Raw genomic sequence first — 17,024 nt, 5'->3', positions numbered from 1 at the left:
GTTCTGAAATTTCGTGATCAGGGTCAACTCCGCAGACAACATGAATAGGGTTGAAGCTACGTTCGGCTGAACAGGCAGATGCCGCTGCTGCATCTCTAGAGAGTTCAATCACCTTATATTCTGTCCTGTATTGCAGATAAGAAATCCCTTCGTATAGCTTGGGAAAGCTAGCCTTCCCTTTCGCACATTTTTCAAGTCGCTATCGCATCGTATTATCCATTCCGCTACCCCATCATTCCAGCTTTGACTGCATAATAGTATTGGTCACCCAGTGTCGCTTGACAGAAGGAAAAGTAGTCCTGTCACACAGCTATAGAAACAGGGGCTATTTTCTTTTTACTAATCTCATCGATATGATGATGGTAAAACCTGTTTCCCGACTGATGCCAGGTTTGATAATTGGGAAGAGATATCCGCCAGCGGCCACATGAGCGGGTAGCCAGGTTGTTGTGTACATAGCTGATTGACCGTCAGGACGATGGCATTAAAACATCCTTCAGTAGAGTGATAGGGGCAGCCACCTCGATGCAAGAGTCATCCACATTACTCAAAACCAACTCGACCTCCTCTAACATCACCCTCGCAACTTCTGTCTCTCTCTGGCATGCCTTTGAGAAATTTGTATCGTCCATGGACTCTACCAACAGGATCAACGAACTTCGCCTTCCTATGTCGTTTGTAAAGTGGAGTCTGACCGTTGTATGCCCGAACGGGACCCAGCCTACCCAAAGATTGACAGCCGAGATCGTCTGAAGGGGCCACACAGAACGCATTCATACGCTCTCGTTAAGCGCATGTAGGACCCACTATCTTTTTAAGGCATGATTGTCGGGTCTTTTGTATCAACCACAACAACCCATGGACTAAGTTCAGGGCTGAGAATCTTGTTGAGAATACAACCAGCCGTATTGAGTAGCCAAGCCAGGGCAGCGTCATCGATGACGATACAGGCGTCACAGCGGACATCAGATGACCACTCGTCACTTTCATTGTCATGGTTGTTCAAGTACGTAATTCTTTTCGCGATCAGAAAATTCTTACGCCCATCCATTGAAGGCTTTGCGCACGGTCTAGTCCGCGCCGCGCAACTTGGTCTTGCTAGGCAATGCCAGGGTCCTATCGGGTCCATCTCTGCATCGTCACTAGATGCGGACGCGTAAACTTATACTGTGCTACATGTCTCAAGTTTTGTACTATGGAGACGCTAGAATAATAATTAGGCCCTTCTTCGGATGACCTATTACAGAAAAATACTGCGCTGTTCTAAGTAATTACGACTCTATATAGTGTAGCTCTTACTCTCTACCCCAGCCTATATCGTCCCTTTGCTAGTGGACCGACACACATAAATTCTGCCATGTAGCAAAGTAGATTTCGTAATGCGACAACCTGGTGAGTCTCGTCATCGTTGTCAATATCCCGTCCATGTGCCAGGGGTCCCATCACGCCGCAAATCTTTGATGACAGGCTACTAATGTCTCTAAGCTTTGAAATGCCGTTCATTGTGCAAGCGCAGCTAGGGTTTGAGGCGCGGCACTAGAGCAAGCCGTGGTGGGTGAGAGATTGGGTGACAGAGGAGCTCAGTTATCAAAGTGATGCTTCAGCGTCGAGCATCCTTTTACTCTGGTACCGGTAAAGTAGCTCTGTTCCATTAGATCTGACCCGCGTCAAAGCCCACATCCGGTTCTTTCGGCGTAGGTTCCAGTTTCACGGAGTAGGACAGCCAGTGTTGCTCAGGTGGCCAACTTTATTGGAAAATCTGCGTTGGATGTGGAAATGACTTTACCGCAGGTGAGAAACACCAATCTCAGAGAAAAAAGCCAGGAAAAACGAGATATTCTATCCCGGAATTCTTGCAATAAAATTCTAAGCTTAGTGATGATTTTAAAGTAGCATTTTGCAGAGATCTAGGAGGTATAAGTTGTGGCCGCTGCAAGCACCGTAGTCCCGAGTCAAGATTATGGATATGCAGAATCAATGAGGGCCTATTCTCGTTACAACATATGAACTTCCCGCTTCTAGGTGATGTTAGGTAGCAATATGTATTGTCTCGAATGCGGAGCGCCGTGGTGCTGGACTTTTCCGTCAAGTTTCTAGCTTACACATGTTGGGACGATGAAGATAAATACTATTTGTTCATGAGCATCGACCCACTTCTCATAAACGACAGTCTCACCCTATTCTTGCATATTGTAAGCACGGAAGGCGAGGCCGTGATGTATCACTTGTCATGCTTTAGCGCCTCCACATAATCGCAACTATAGTTATAGCAAGCAATGACTGCAAGTATGACCAATGAGATGGCTTGACCAAGGGACGGATTAACTCATAAGAGCGTCCTCAACCAAGGAACCTCTACGCACATAGTCGAGGAGGAAGCAGTAGGCATCTACCAACACATGCGGGAAATTGCTGTTGCTCAATCAACAAACAACTAGAAGTCTCATTCCTCCGTCACACTACTAAACAGGAGAGATCCAGAGCATTCGCCACATTTGTAGAACGCATAAATAAAACTACAAGGCAAACTTTCCGGCAATCATGATATTGTAGACGCGGCCACAATGACAGTCGAACTGTTTCTTGATACGTGAGGAGAGCCCCTCTGGTATATTGGGACGATGTGGCAATTCATAAGCGATACGTATAATCAGCGTGGATAGTCGCATGCTATAACCAAAAGGTTGGATAGAAGATGAGCGTAAGCACCGATGACCAAAATTTAGTTACCATATGTCTCGCGGGATAACAACCAAGTGATTGCTTTTCATCTTGTCATGCGGTAAATAGGCGTATATCACATATAGCTCTGCTTACCATAGCTATGTAACTGTCTTCATAAAATAAATATAGAATTATCCAAATTGGAGCCTCTCCGCGCATCCCGGTCGGAGTAAGACTGAGATGAAAGAGGAAACAGCAGAACGCAGTGCGTGTCTGAGCATACACAAACGCTTTCTGGCTCATTGTTCGAATCAGCTAGAAGCAAGAGGTAACGATGTTGATATGCATAATTTTCGTCGCTTCTTGGTCAAGAAATACCCAGAGAGAGCGCTGGTTAGTACTATTGATTTTCTAGTGCACCGTTTTGAGGCTGAACGTTAACATCGATTCATCCTATCGAAACCATGACTCTAAGTCCGTGATCTTGAGATCATGTTTCCCACAAACCATAAGTCCAATATCAATGGCTTCAATGCTGATACAGACCTGTCAAGTCTTTGCTCAGCGACAACATCTGGATTCTTTCCCCAGAGGTGACTCAGGGTCACTAATAGGTCTCCGAAAAGTTGATCCACCGGAACATGACCAACGGCGAGCCAGGTGTACCCCTCACTGCCGATATCCAAATCATCATCGTAGACACTTGCGAACCAATTCCTCAGATTTGTCTTGAAGCATGGCATTGTAACTTTGATGCATACTCTGGTATCGTCACGAACGGCAACGGCGATTCTTCCAATAAACCTAACCTGAAAGCCACCTTTCCCCGAACTATCAGTCTTTCTGACGATGATGTTGTTATTAACTTTAACGCCGTGTTTCCAGGCCATTATATTGGTCGCACGGTAGGATTGAGTCCATTTCTTCTCCTGCCATCAAACGCTTACATATAAGCAGACACGTGTACATGTTCTCGTTCGTTCCGGTACTTCTTTGAACGCCAAAAGTACTCTAAGAGGTAGCAACATCGTCCACGTCCGCCAGGTATACTTCGACCGGGACCTTATCTTGCTCTTTGAGCCGCAGGAGCCGTATAGCAGGAATACACAAGAGCTCACGACAAATGCCGATGATGACATCCTAGCTGAAGAAGCTGTTCAGGTTATCGCTGTTTTGAAATAGGTCTTACTCGGCGACAATTTATCCTATGGCATATTCGCTTGGATTGCTTTCGGTATAGATGTTACATGGTCGCACGATATCAGCCTGACGATTTACTATACTTCTGAGCGTGGCGTTCAAGATGAGGAATTCAGTTCCCTAAGTGGTGGTCCTCCGCCCAACGGCACTGCTCCCATCGGTAATACTAATACGCGCACTGGCCGCTTGTAGTCTTCCGCACCTGGCTAGGCGCTCCTGTCTCACCAATTGTTATTAGTGACAAGAAAAATAGCAATATTTGTAGAAATACACTGGTGCACTATTAAACCACCTGTATGAAAAAGCTGAATTCACGCGCTAGTCCAGCGGTTTTCACATTAATGTAGGATGAATTTAGCTATGTAGTCCGTTGTCGTACGCCAAGTCCTGAGACCAGCTCTCAAGAGCTGGTTTATGGCCCTGCTGTGGACCCACCACTACCCGACCCGCTCTGACCCAACCTCTGCTCCTCTTTCCCCTGCTCCATAACTTTCTCGGTTTCTTTCCCTGTAGCTCAATCCACAATATGTCAAGATTGACTATCTAGAGTGCTATTGGAATAACTATCGCTGCTCCGATAGGGATTGCATCGCTTGCAATAGCTGGGTTTGCACCAACAATGGAAGGCAATGGTATACCCTGAGAAACAGCTAGTTTCCAGAAGGTATCCCCAGCAACAGCTATATGGACGGCTGCAGGCTTGGCTAGAAGCGTGCATCCAGGTCCGTTGTTAACAGGCTCGCATCCAGAAGCTCTTACGGTCAGGGTTTGCGATGCGTAGATGGTGTTAATGTTTCCGATGTGGTTCGATGCAGCAATATTGCAAACGCCAACCCCGAGATTAGCAGCAATTCTTGAAAGTGTTTCTCCTTGTGCGACAACGTGGGTAGCGATGCCAGCGCATTGACGTGCAACCTAAATGAACGGAATAATAGATTAGCATCTCATGAACTCAAATTTCGAATGAATTTTATTACCAATTCAGGCGCAGGAGTCACAATAGGCGTGGGCGGCTGGTTGTAGGGGTTACCTAGTACCGTAGCAGCAAAGGCAGTAGTGAGGACGAGGATGGAAAGCATTTTTGATAGATGTTTGTGTGCTTGATAAAAGTAACTTCGGCTTGAGATGATGGAATGAAGAATGAAGTCTCCAGATTTCACACATTTATGTATTCTTATAACTTTCAATCTTTGCTCTACTTGTCCCAGCTAATACCGTTAATCCAGCTCTCCGTTACCATAGTCTCACATTCAATCAAATTGCGGACCGAAGTAATCCTGGTACACTATACCATTACGAACCTGATGCTTGAGGAAGGACATACTCAAGCCGGCGAGACCTGACTACGATCACGCGGCCAACACATCAAAGTCTGGCTATATCGTGATCTAGACTTCGATGTTACACAGTAGGTGCCATGACACGAATCATTTAATTGGGAATCATTAGATCATGAGCACATTAACTATTATTAGAAATCAAGTTGCTTATGTTCCATGTTCCAGTGAATCTAAGAAGTGCCTAAGAAATGTTGAGAGGTTTCGGTCGCTCTGTGTATCTATGTTCTTTTTTATGGGATTTATATCGCAACTTGAGGAATCTTCCATCACCTGCTGACTTAATTTTAGGTTTGGTAGTTTATAGATTCTCTACCACTTCTTCTTGCTTTCGACAGACACCCAAATATCAAGGACTGAACCATAGCCCAAAATCGGCGATATCGATATTGCCGATTCCTTGCCACAAAGAAACATATTTAGATGTAGTGCTGTGTATCGGTCCTTTACTCCAGGATCTAGAACTTGTCGGTGATTAACTGAACAGAGGACACTCGTATTGTTTCCTATCGCAAAGTAGGCTATATAGCCTAGAAGCTAATCATAGTCCTATCCTTCCTTGCTCCAGAACAAGTGACCATACGAGAACACCTTGCGGCATATAAGATATCGGACGATTTAATCTACTCAAGGCCTAATCAGTCAATCTATACATTGGCAAAGATTCTAGGCACGGATGTAGCAGGAGAATGATGAAGTATTATCAGGTAACTAGTGCATAGGGCCGATTCTTGTCCACATGACGTGAAACCAATGTAACATTTCGCCAGGCAATGGGTCTCCTGCTTCGTCCTGATGATAACACAACTACTCTACTCTTTTTTACCCTCATTCTATCCCTTCTTCTCTAACATTCTCAACCTTCCAGTATGCGTTCCCGATATGTGTACGGTCTCTTGAGCGCACTTGGCTCATTGTTGACATGGCTCTGTATGCACATATTCACCAACTATGGAAATCCATGGGACATCTTCCCAGACCTAGTTCGACGATTATGCATCGCTGTATTCGTTATAACTGTCGTTGACTACATCTGGACCATCTTGTGGTGGGTTGCATACGAGCCTGTCCCTGCACCGACTGATGAGACTACGTTTCCAAACGTCACTGTTGTCATACCTGTATATAACGAGTCGTACTTCATCCGTCATTCGTTACATTCTATCCTACAGTCTTCTTATCCCAAAGATCGATTGGAAGTTGTTGTAGTAGACGATGGCTCTACAGACGACACGTGGAAGCACATTACCGCTGCCGCAACTGCATACGCCAAAATTGCAGTTTCCTATCGAACTATTCGACACGAGCGAAATCTTGGCAAACGATTCGCGATACACTCTGGCTTTTCTCTAGCATCCGGTGATGTCATCATCTCCCTAGATTCAGACAGCGTATTGGAACGCAACTCAATATCTCGATTGATAGCACCGTTAGTGCTTGACAGTCGGGTCGGAGGTGTGGCAGGCCATCTGAGTGTCCTAAACGTGGGCCAAAAGACCATTCCCCGATTGCTCGATATACTGTTCGAGACCAGCGGAAACATTCCTCGAGCAGCACAATCGCAGGCATGTGGCGCTGTTACGATCCTTCCAGGTGCGCTTTCAGCATATCGCACAATCGCAATCAAACCATTCCTTGCAAGCCTTCGCGAAACCACCTTTATGGGTACGCCAATCAAGCATGGAGAGGATATTGAAATAACGCTCGGTTTACTGTATGCTGGTTGGAGAACGGTGTACCAGAGTAATGCTGTTGTCCACACTATTGCGCCAGAAGATGCTACTCGAGCATTCCTGATGTACACGCGTTGGGAACGAAGTTCGTACGTGTACTTGCTGTCAAGCTTCTCTAAGATAACCTGGCCGACCATTCTCACACAACTTGGTACCCAGCTTCTCAAGGATTTCAAGGTCAACACTATAAGCCACTTTTATGTTGACATATACGAGGAGGCGAAGCATTCTCAACGTACTTCAGATTCGGACTCTACGTCAAGGACGAGTATAGGGTGCTTATTCTTGCTCATCAATCTCACCTCAACTGCTGTGGGCAACTGTTTGTTCCCCTTAGCCTTATACGCTCAGATATACATGGCTATCTCTCGCCCTGATGCAATTCTGATAGGTTGTCTCATCACACTACTGCTATCGGGCTTTCGTTCTCTACTTTTTTTCGCTGATTGTAGCGATGATCGAAGAGGCCAAGGAAAAGCTACAGAAGAAGAAGAGGAGAAAGGAATAAGGAGATTGAACAGGACAGATTCATCAAAGCAGTACCAAATGCCGCTTCAGAAAGATGATTTCAGGATGGCCTCTCAGTTCATAGAAAAAGATCGGCTTTCGATATTTAGTCGAAAAGCGCGACTTCCTTGGCGATTACAGTATGGATGGCTCGCCATTCTTTTTCACGCGAGTTTTATTAGCTGGTCATCTATAATTGCATTGCTAACGATCAGAAGTCAAAAATGGCTTACAAGATAAAGCAAGGAATGGGGCATATCGTGCTGTAGAGTAGTGATAGTAGCAATAACCTTTTTCTTTATTATAACCAAGCCAAACCCAATCCCAAAGCTATTTCTATCTGCGATACATCTGAGCGAGAAATCTGAGACATACACACCGTATTGGTTGGCCGGTTCACAATTGTCAAACACGTCGAAAATTGAAGTTCTTATATATTCTCACATTGCCAATCATGCAACAAGATTCGGAAATGAGGCGACTTCGTTACTTCTTTAGTCATCAATACTCAAACATATTCAGAATATCACATTGAATATTTAGTCGAGCTTTCCCTTGGTTATGACTCATTGATTGAGGCTTTGCCGACTATTCTCGATGAAGGAGCGATATGAAAATACTTCTAAAGTATCGCAGGTAATCCTCAGTAGAAGTTCAAATATCTCGACATGAAACAGTCGAGGTATTTTTCTTCTTCTATTGAACTCTTTTAACATGCACCGGGAGTTTGTAATCAGTATAAATGAGACTACTGCCAGCATCGCGCTCCCAAATGAATGCGTCCCGATCTAGCAGCTCGAAGTCATATCTCCATAACAATGTCGCCATGATGAGCCGTATGCTCTGTTGAGCCATATGTCTACCGATGCACGCTCGGCTTCCAATCAAAAAAGGACGACTAGCAGACTTGTTATCTCCATTGAACCCGTTCTTCTCCGCGCCCTCTAACCATCTTTCTGGGTGGAAGCGGGCCGGGTCGACGAAATACTTTTCCGACCTTTGAATCGTATACAAGTCAGCCGAGACAATGGTACCTGCTGGTATATATGTGTCTGCTATAGTACACGAAGGGGCGGCGCGTTGCGCTGTTTTCCCGTTTGCTGGCGGAAGCAAGCGCAAGGTCTCGCGAATGCAGGCATTAAGAAATGGTAAACGTGCAAGCCTTTCACCTGTGATATCGGCTTCGTTGTTGAAAGCAGAGCGTATTTCAGTGCAAAGAGTTTTGTACGCGTCTGTGTAGCGCAGGATGTGATAGAATGTAGAAGCTAATGTCGTAGCTGTAGTTTGATACCCAGCGAGTCTTGGCGCTATCAGTAAAGGATACGTCATGAGGGGGAAGATGCGACATACGTTAAGCCCATTGCATTGCTAAAGAACGCATCCGCGTCTAGCGTTAAGCCTTGTTTTTCACTACCCATTATGGCCGAAAGGAAGTCCTCCCTGCCATCTTTCCTTTCAATGCAACTAAATAGATGTCATCATAATGGCATATAGAGTTCGACTCGATCTACTCACTCGCGTAGTTTTTTGGATGGCACAAGCTTTGAAAGCTGAGAGGACATTGGCATTGCTGAAAGGAAGCTTCTAGCCATCTCCAGTGTTGGGGCTACTCCGGGCATGACAAGCATGAAGCTTAAGGCTTCCACCATAGGCATCGATCCTTTACCTAACTGCTTCAGTGTTTCGTATGTTGCTTGGGAAAAAGTCAGTTTATGATTACTCCTTGAGTTATTTGTGTACAGCTTACGGCGTTTTCCAGCCATCAATGGCTCTCCAAAAGCAAGGTCACCAATTATCTCCCAGAACATTGTCTCCAGTTTGTCAGCAAGATCTATATTGTAACCCTTCTCAGCAGTTTCGTCGAAATCGGGTATGGCCTTCTCGATGTGCAGCTTCTGGATTGGTTCCTGGCTTGCGAGTGCTTGAGGTGTGAAGGCCTGCTGAATGACTCTATGCAGTCTCTTATGAAGCGCTGGATCCGGAATCGTAATGAGAGTAGGGGCGTTCAGGACGAGGTCTGAGAAAAGAGTCAAGAACGTTCCAGCTTTGGAAAAACGGCCATCTTCTTGGTTTGCATATATCGCTGTTTCTGCTTCGAGCGTCGCAAAAGACACTTCATTTGGTGCCACTCGTACAACAGGCCCTGCTTGAGATTAGCCTAGCTACCTGAATAACAACCACCTCGAGGGATCTTGCCATATTTCTCGTGGAGAGCCTGGAGTTCTGAATTGAATTTCATACGATACAAAGCTCTCATACCCCATATCTTTCTTACTCAGAATTTTTGCAAACCATGTGATCATGAGGGACCCACCGGAGAGAACTTGGCCAGGAAGGGGCCTGGAACGTGGGAAAGTGGGTGGAGGTAGCATCCATAGACTACAATTGATGTCAAAACGAAGATGAACTACAAAAGCCATACTGTTAGTAGTACGTCACGAACGTTCTGAATAATGAGAGTGTAAGAACCTACAATCGCTGCTGCTGTGCCAATCTGCTGGCCTATGCTCAACTCCTGTAAGAAAGAAATTACTGCCATTGTGACTATCGTAATCCTTGGACTGAGGCTCGACCTTGGTGTTGAGGAATTGTTTGTCGTTTCATGGGATAAATGATTGATTGGATTGCATCCTGCATAGCTGGCCAAGAGTACTGCATACATGCCAAGGCGAATCCTAGCCAAGGTTTGCTCGGTTCGCTGTCTTCTAGGTTCGGATCATGAAGCCTCACAAAGTTAAAATGCACGTTATCATTCAAGACGCGAGTTGGTGGCGCAGAAGCATGCATGATCCTAGTGCGGGAGGGCTGATCATGACCGTTTTCTATTATCCGGATGACGACGCTAAAGCAGCTCGCTCCTTCCAGAAAAACGGCAGCTTGGCAGTAGCGTAGGATTCATGGGCGCCACCGCGTGGGGGGAAATGGTGGGAAATCGGACCCTGGCTCCGCGACTCTGCATGCGCGCCATTGTACACCAACGCAGCTAGCGCCCTATCTCTGTGTATCCACAACAATGATACCGCCCATGCAGCGATGTATTGCTCCAGTGATGAAAGAACTCGGATGAGAAACTAAAGGCATATACTGACTGCCTCAACCTGTTTGGTATCATGTTCAGAATCCGTACACTACACTAAACAGCACGCGTTAGATAGTCGTCATGTAGGAAATAAGCGGGGAATACTACCAGTAGCTCTACTGAGAAGAATCCTCCAAAAGACTTTTGGACGGCGCAGTAAATTGTTGGCGGAAAAACATAATCCACTCATATATACTGCACAGTAAGCGCTGTTTAGAACAAGACTAGTAAGATTTCGTGCTACAGCGGCCCAACATGCGCCCACGATGCAGCAGACTACGGAGCTGAATCAGTAGATACAGATGCATGCACTGCGAATAGAAACGCTTGTTGGTTGGTACGAAGAGTGCACGAATAAGCAGCACCCATAGTTCCAACAATTAATATTTCAAAAAAAAACTTTTCCCGATGTGATGGGTGCTGTGCCCAGGCTGAGTGCAGCGCTAGACGGAGAAAAAGTGGACGAATTAGAGCGAATTGGATCCATGATCACATGTTTTTATCCCAAACAGACTGAGTACAAATGCTTTCTTTCGATGCTTCGTACAGCCAACCAGTATCTCCACATCTACTCTTTTAGCCATATTTTTTGAAGAACTGTCGCAAAATGGAGCAGCTTTCATATCAGTCCAAACTGATTTGCTCCGAGGAGTCTCGACAGACTGGATGCTTCACGACACTCCCTATCCGTATTCATCCTCGAGATGACTTAGCTGATGCAGCAAGTCGTCGTTTTGTACAAGACTGGGCCAGAGAGATGAGAGATGGCCGAGAACAGTCTACTCATTTCTCATTCTCACCAGTGGGAAACTGGTCGTCCTTGATCTATCCTGAAGCGATCCCTGAGAGGTTGGGGGTCTTGGCGTATCTCTCTGACTTGGGCTTGATTCATGATGGTATTTGAATCTGCTTCAGGTTATCTCGGCAATTCTAACATGAGTCCAGACGGTGGTGAAGGCTTAAGCATTGAAGACGCGCAAGCCGAACATGGTGAACTCTGCGCTGCTTTAGATCCTAGTGACATCAGCAGCGTTGCGCCAGATTCAAGGGCGATGAAAACTAAGAAGCTTGTCTCCCAGTGTATGCTTGAGTGTATTAGCCTTGACCGAGAATTGGGCCTGAAGATGCTCGCGGCGTTCCGCGATGTCTGGCTCGCTATTAGCGAGAGGAACAGCGATAAGGAAGCGCAGACTATGGAAGAATATTTGAAATATCGAAGCGACAATGGTGGAATGCTGTAAGAGACTCAGTCGCGTTGTTGGAAAAATTTTGACTTATCTTTAACAGAGTCTTCTGGCCGATGCTGCAGTTCAGCCTCGGAATGTCCATATCGGAAGCAGAAGAAGCGCTCGTACAGCCAATTATTGACGCAGCAACTGAAGGACTTCTCCTAGCAAATGATTATTTCAGCTGGGAACGCGAGTATAGAGAACTCCAATCCGGTCAATCAAAGAGGATTGTCAGTGCTGTTGACCTGTTCATCCGGACGAAGGGACTCTCAATCGACCATGCAAAAGAGGAGGTCAAACGCATGATCATCGCCGCTGAGCGCGATTTCTGTCAGCGTCGTGATGATCTTTACAAGAATCATCCTGACATATCATTGAAGTTGAAACGTTGGATCGACTGCGCTGGGCTAGCTGTCTCAGGAAATCACTACTGGTGCTCGGCTTGCCCCAGACAGAATGCGTGGAAGGATATGATTTCACAGAGTCATAACGGGGCTAAAAGAAAAACATCACATGGCGCAACGATCAGTATGCAGGAAGCACCCTTCAAGAAGAGAAAAGACTCGAGCTTCTTTGGTTCTCAGCCCAGCGATGATGAGCCTTCACTCTCAGAGGTGTCAAGCTACCCATTTTACAAACCGTCGGGACTTGCACTGGAGGCACCCTCGAAGTACGTCTCCAACATGCCTTCAAAAGGCGTCCGGAGCACGCTCATAGAAGCTCTCAACACATGGCTCCACGTGCCGTCTGAACGGCTAGACTCGATCATGTCTGTCATCAACACTTTGCATAATGCTTCACTTATCCTTGACGACCTGGAAGATAATTCACCACTACGAAGAGGCTACCCATCGACACATATCCTATTTGGGCAGTCTCAATCAATCAATGCCGCGAACTTTATGTTCGTACGCGCTGTGCAGGAAGTCGCGCAAAATCTAAGCCCAAATGCCTTGGTTGCAGTCCTTGAAGAACTCGAGGGCCTGTATCTAGGCCAGAGCTGGGACCTATACTGGAAACACAACCTCGCGTGTCCAAGTGAAGCCGAGTACGTCAATATGATCGACCACAAGACCGGTGGCATGTTTCGCATGTTGCTCCGGATCATGCAGGCAGAGAGCGAGGTGACACCGCAGCCTGATTTTCACAGACTAACACTATTGTTCGGCCGATTTTTTCAGATTCGTGATGACTACATGAACTTCCAAGATTACACAGCACAGAAAGGGCTTTGCGAGGATCTTGACGAAGGGAAATTTTCGTACCCAGTTGTCTACTGCTTGGAAAATCATCCGGAATACCGTGGCCATTTTCTTGGTATATTCCGGCAACGCCCTACGGTTGCGACCGTCAACGCATGTCCCTTGTCGAGAGAGAGCAAACAGCATCTGACTGCTTGCCTGAAAAAGAGTGGAGCGTTCGACAAAACGATCGCTTGCCTGATGGATATGGAACGCGACTTGGAATTCGAGATTAACCGGCTTGAGCAACAAACGGGTGAGACGAACCCAATGCTGCGGTTGTGCCTCGTAAAGCTCAGCGTCAAAGGAATTGCGAGGATTGGTGAGGTAAGCCCTAGCAAATAATCCCCCGGGGGTCTTGCTATCCCGCTAGCCACACCCCATGCGGGTCGCTTTGCCTAATCGCACTAATAATGGGTCATACGATTTGGGAACGAAATCCTACCTTTTTGTCTCTTTTTTATCTTGATTGGAAACCTAGACCAATGAAACATCTTCTTGATGACGGGTACCACATGCCTCGGTGATTAATCCCTACTATCGTATGCATGTATAAGCATAGTGCGTGCATCTTTCAGCACCTAGCCTGTGGAAGTGGGTACCTTGTAAACCCATGCAGGGAGTCGTTCGCAATTCATGTCATCTCGCAACAACAGTCCCGCTTTAGTCTAGGGACCTCTTTTAGCCCCTACATGGTTCTACATCCCTTTATTCTAATCAGCAGTTGGGTGGCCTTACATATTTCAGTATCCAGGATATCTTATTCCCAGCACTGGTGCAGACTTGGTGACTCAAATACCTTATTCTTCACTATTGGTTATACGGAAATGCGGCGACTAGCAACCCTATCTTGGCTGTATGCCATCTATGCTTCCATTGGCAGCAGCAAAGCCATAACAGCAGATTATGGGTCTTGCCACGACGCAGTGTGTTTACGATAAGTGCTCAGCATGATAGAGCCAGTTTCTAACGCATGTAGTGCATCCTTCTTTCCGAAACACTTTCTGTTGAGCTAGGTGCCAGTCATGTGTCCGATTATAGGCATTATACCACAGTTGGGAATGGATCCTCTGTGGCATCACTCTTCTGGGCACAGCAGCAGCAATCTACCCAACCAGCTTGTCTTATTCATGTCTACTCTCCGCAAGACGTTGCCACCGTCATATCTGTCTCCCGCAGCACGAGTTGCCCATTTGCTGTTCGTGGTGGCGGGCACTCAGATATTCATGGTGCAAGCAACATTGATGGCGGCATCACTGTCAATATGGCAGGGTTGAGCAATGTCGAACTGCACGAGAGTGAAGGCCTGGTCAGAGTCGGTGCAGGAGCTAAATGGGGTGACGTTTATAAAGAACTTGAGAAATCAAACAGAACCGTTGTGGGCGGCCGACTCACTGGAGTTGGTGTTGGCGGACTGCTGTTGGGTGGAGGACTCAGCCACTTCTCCGGTCTACATGGCTGGGCTTGTGACAATGTCCGTAATTACGAGGTAACATCATGAATACTGCAAATGGAGCGCAAACTAATGTCCTTCTAGGTGGTTCTTGCAAATGGTACTCTTGCAATTGCTTCCAACACGTCAAACCCAGACCTCTACCGCGCTTTGCGCGGTGGCGGAAACAGCTTTGGCGTTGTCACTCACTTTGACATTGATGTATTCCAGCAGGGTCCTATGTGGGGAGGATTGCACGTGTGGCCATTCCAGCCATCGGTAACATCCGCTCTCACTCATGGTTTTGTCAAGTTTGCACACAACGCTCCGTCCGATCCACACGTATCACTGTTTGCTGGCTTGGGTTACAAGCAAGGAAACTTTGCCTGGGCTGTAGGGCAGTATGATGCTCTAGGAAGGACCGAGCCTTCTATCTTTACCCAGTTCAAGGATGATGTGGAGGTGTATGGTACGGCGAAGATTGTTAGCACAGCCAGACTGACTTCGGTGTCGGACCTCGCGGATGAACTAAACCAATCAGAGCCTGCTGGCATGCGAAGCCGTTTTACAACAGCAACTTTCACTGTCGATGCAGCATTGTTAACGCTTATGGTCGAGATTTTCGAAGAGCAAGTGCAAAAGGCGTTGGATAACGGTTTGCATAAGGACCAGCAATTTGCGCCAATGCTGGGAATCCAACCACTAACGCAAAACCTTCTGAGAGCCCAAGAGACACGAGGAGGTAATATCATGGGCCTCCGTGATTCTGATGCACCTTTGGTTGGTAAGTATCGCCATGCATTCTTCCTCCGGTGGCGCTGACAATCATCACTCAACAGTCTGTTCTTTCGGATGGGAATGGTCTTACGAATCTGATGACAAAATGGTCATCGACGGTATCAAAGCAATGCTAGAGCATTCTGTTTCAGCTGCTAAGGAAAGAGGGCTGTATCACCCTTTCAAGTACATGAACTACGCTGCATTAGACCAAGATCCCATCGAAAGCTACGGGAAGGATAATATTGAGTTTTTGAAGAAGGTACGAGCGATTTATGACCCAGGAAATGTGTTCACTGAGCTAGTACCTGGGGGGCACAAGATTAATTGATTTACTATTAATGTCCAAGATGCGTCCTCCGTGGGATGATAGAAAGGATGAAAAAGAGTGCAAAGATGTCTTTCTCAAAGGATTATTTCATATAGCCTGGAACATACTAGCGTTCGCTACGGACTTTGAAATTCAAGATAGCATACGTAGGAGAGAATGGAAGCGCCGGAAAAGAGGTCACAAGACCATTTTTGACGCAGTCATCCACAAATCCTGCGCCTAGTGAGGTTAGAATGAAAAAAGTCCATACGTATCCCAAGAGACGCCATTGTTTGCTCCGACATCCGAGCTGTTTTTGAGCAAAGGAGATAGTCACGTCCTCCAGTAACATGATAGTCGGCATGGATGCAAAGAAGATCAGAGTTTTCGCAAAATTCTGAGATGGAAGGACCATCTTTGCAGCTACCCAATGATAAAGCCCAGAGATAGTAAATGCCATGTAGGACTGGACCTGACGACTCATCAATGTCCCTTTCGGAGTACATACGATGTGCCTGGCGACAAAGCGGCTTGGGACTTGGAGCGCTCTGCGGAAGTTTTGGTGCCATGTGCGATTCCAGAAATTGTTCAAAGTGTAGCATACAGCCCATGGCCCTTTGAGAGGGTGAGCCTCTTCGATAACATTCCAGAAAAGGCCAGATGTGACACCGACCAAACACACAACATGGTAGACAATGTCCATTGGCGCAATTGTTGATGCCCACCAGCAACCGGTCGCCAAACTTCGCAGAACAAAATCCATGTCGAGTATACTCTTCCGTCCCCCTTCGGTTAACCAGAGAAGAAGAGCTGCTGCAATATCGTGAATGACGTATTGCTCCAAAATTCTCTTCATCGTTAATTTGGAAAAGGACGTCTTAGATAAGCCTGGTGGGGGGCCTAATGGAAGGCGTGCAGTGCCCCAATTCCAACCAATTCCCCGGGTTGAATAGGCATTGCTAAAACACCACCGAACCCGTTCGAGGGAAGAAAGCATGCTAAAATTAGAGAAAGTTCTTTCCCCATTGCTGTTCCTTCTAGTTCGTATATGCTCCACGTAAGGATCTTCTAAAATAAGTAAATTGAAGTTCGTCAAGCCAACGTAAAAGACTGTATAACGACATTGTCAGCAGCTATGACTGACTAAGAATATAGTGTGATCTAACCTGTGCCAAACGTATAGTTCTTGGCTGTGTCAGACCCGTATGGAAATGACAGAACAAGTACGAGACAAAGAACCAAAAAGAGAAATAAAAGCAGCCAGCGGAGACCTCGCTTCATGCTAGAGCCTAACAATAGTAGAAGGGGTGTTGAGAGCCACACAAGGCCCACAAAATCTGCTCGCTCCATAGCCATCGGGGTTGGGATAAATTCGAAGACGAATTGCCGTGAGAGTGACAAGGCTAGGTTGGTGTTTGATGCAAGTAAATGCTACTAGGGTGGACTGCATACATATGTACTGGACACAGAATTTCCTATCAGCGTTAGCCTAGCGAGCTTACCTCAACGTACTTC

At 46.4% G+C, this 17,024-nt stretch overlaps 6 protein-coding genes across 6 annotated transcripts; 4 read left to right on the top strand and 2 right to left on the bottom strand.

The window, feature by feature from the left end:
- Window positions 1-3,305: 3,305 nt before the first annotated feature.
- Window positions 3,306-4,056, top strand: COCSADRAFT_28082 (uncharacterized protein; the record flags this gene model as incomplete). The annotated part of the gene is made up of 3 exons (XM_007703365.1): window positions 3,306-3,569; window positions 3,622-3,825; window positions 3,847-4,056. 3 exons carry the CDS (start codon window positions 3,306-3,308, stop codon window positions 4,054-4,056), a joined length of 678 nt encoding a protein of 225 aa, XP_007701555.1.
- A 351-nt stretch (window positions 4,057-4,407) lies between these two features.
- On the bottom strand, window positions 4,408-4,943 carry COCSADRAFT_28081 (uncharacterized protein; the record flags this gene model as incomplete). Its single annotated transcript, XM_007703364.1, has 2 exons — window positions 4,408-4,779; window positions 4,842-4,943. The coding sequence occupies 2 exons, from the start codon at window positions 4,941-4,943 to the stop codon at window positions 4,408-4,410; spliced, it is 474 nt and encodes a 157-aa protein (XP_007701554.1).
- A 1,127-nt stretch (window positions 4,944-6,070) lies between these two features.
- On the top strand, window positions 6,071-7,681 carry COCSADRAFT_173045 (glycosyltransferase family 2 protein; the record flags this gene model as incomplete). The annotated part of the gene is made up of 1 exon (XM_007703746.1): window positions 6,071-7,681. One exon carries the CDS (start codon window positions 6,071-6,073, stop codon window positions 7,679-7,681), a length of 1,611 nt encoding a protein of 536 aa, XP_007701936.1.
- Window positions 7,682-8,130: 449 nt separating this feature from the next.
- Window positions 8,131-10,007, bottom strand: COCSADRAFT_342924 (uncharacterized protein). The gene is made up of 7 exons (XM_007703745.1): window positions 9,915-10,007; window positions 9,756-9,848; window positions 9,638-9,707; window positions 9,189-9,584; window positions 8,957-9,134; window positions 8,792-8,905; window positions 8,131-8,741 (listed from the first exon to the last, which is right to left on the bottom strand). The coding sequence occupies exons 1-7, from the start codon at window positions 9,978-9,980 to the stop codon at window positions 8,138-8,140; spliced, it is 1,521 nt and encodes a 506-aa protein (XP_007701935.1). The 5' UTR covers window positions 9,981-10,007; the 3' UTR covers window positions 8,131-8,137.
- A 1,103-nt stretch (window positions 10,008-11,110) lies between these two features.
- COCSADRAFT_342920 (uncharacterized protein) lies at window positions 11,111-13,473 on the top strand. The gene is made up of 3 exons (XM_007703744.1): window positions 11,111-11,416; window positions 11,466-11,757; window positions 11,808-13,473. The coding sequence occupies exons 1-3, from the start codon at window positions 11,128-11,130 to the stop codon at window positions 13,333-13,335; spliced, it is 2,109 nt and encodes a 702-aa protein (XP_007701934.1). The 5' UTR covers window positions 11,111-11,127; the 3' UTR covers window positions 13,336-13,473.
- Window positions 13,474-13,817: 344 nt separating this feature from the next.
- COCSADRAFT_94398 (uncharacterized protein) lies at window positions 13,818-15,530 on the top strand (the record flags this gene model as incomplete). Its single annotated transcript, XM_007703743.1, has 4 exons — window positions 13,818-13,916; window positions 13,970-14,479; window positions 14,528-15,206; window positions 15,262-15,530. The coding sequence occupies 4 exons, from the start codon at window positions 13,818-13,820 to the stop codon at window positions 15,528-15,530; spliced, it is 1,557 nt and encodes a 518-aa protein (XP_007701933.1).
- Between the last annotated feature and the right edge of the window lie 1,494 nt (window positions 15,531-17,024).

Source organism: Bipolaris sorokiniana (genome assembly GCF_000338995.1).
Source record: "Bipolaris sorokiniana ND90Pr unplaced genomic scaffold COCSAscaffold_10, whole genome shotgun sequence".
Classification (NCBI taxonomy): domain Eukaryota; kingdom Fungi; phylum Ascomycota; class Dothideomycetes; order Pleosporales; family Pleosporaceae; genus Bipolaris; species Bipolaris sorokiniana.
Note: the sequence above shows the minus strand (reverse complement) of the source record. Positions and strands in the feature narration are given on the sequence as shown.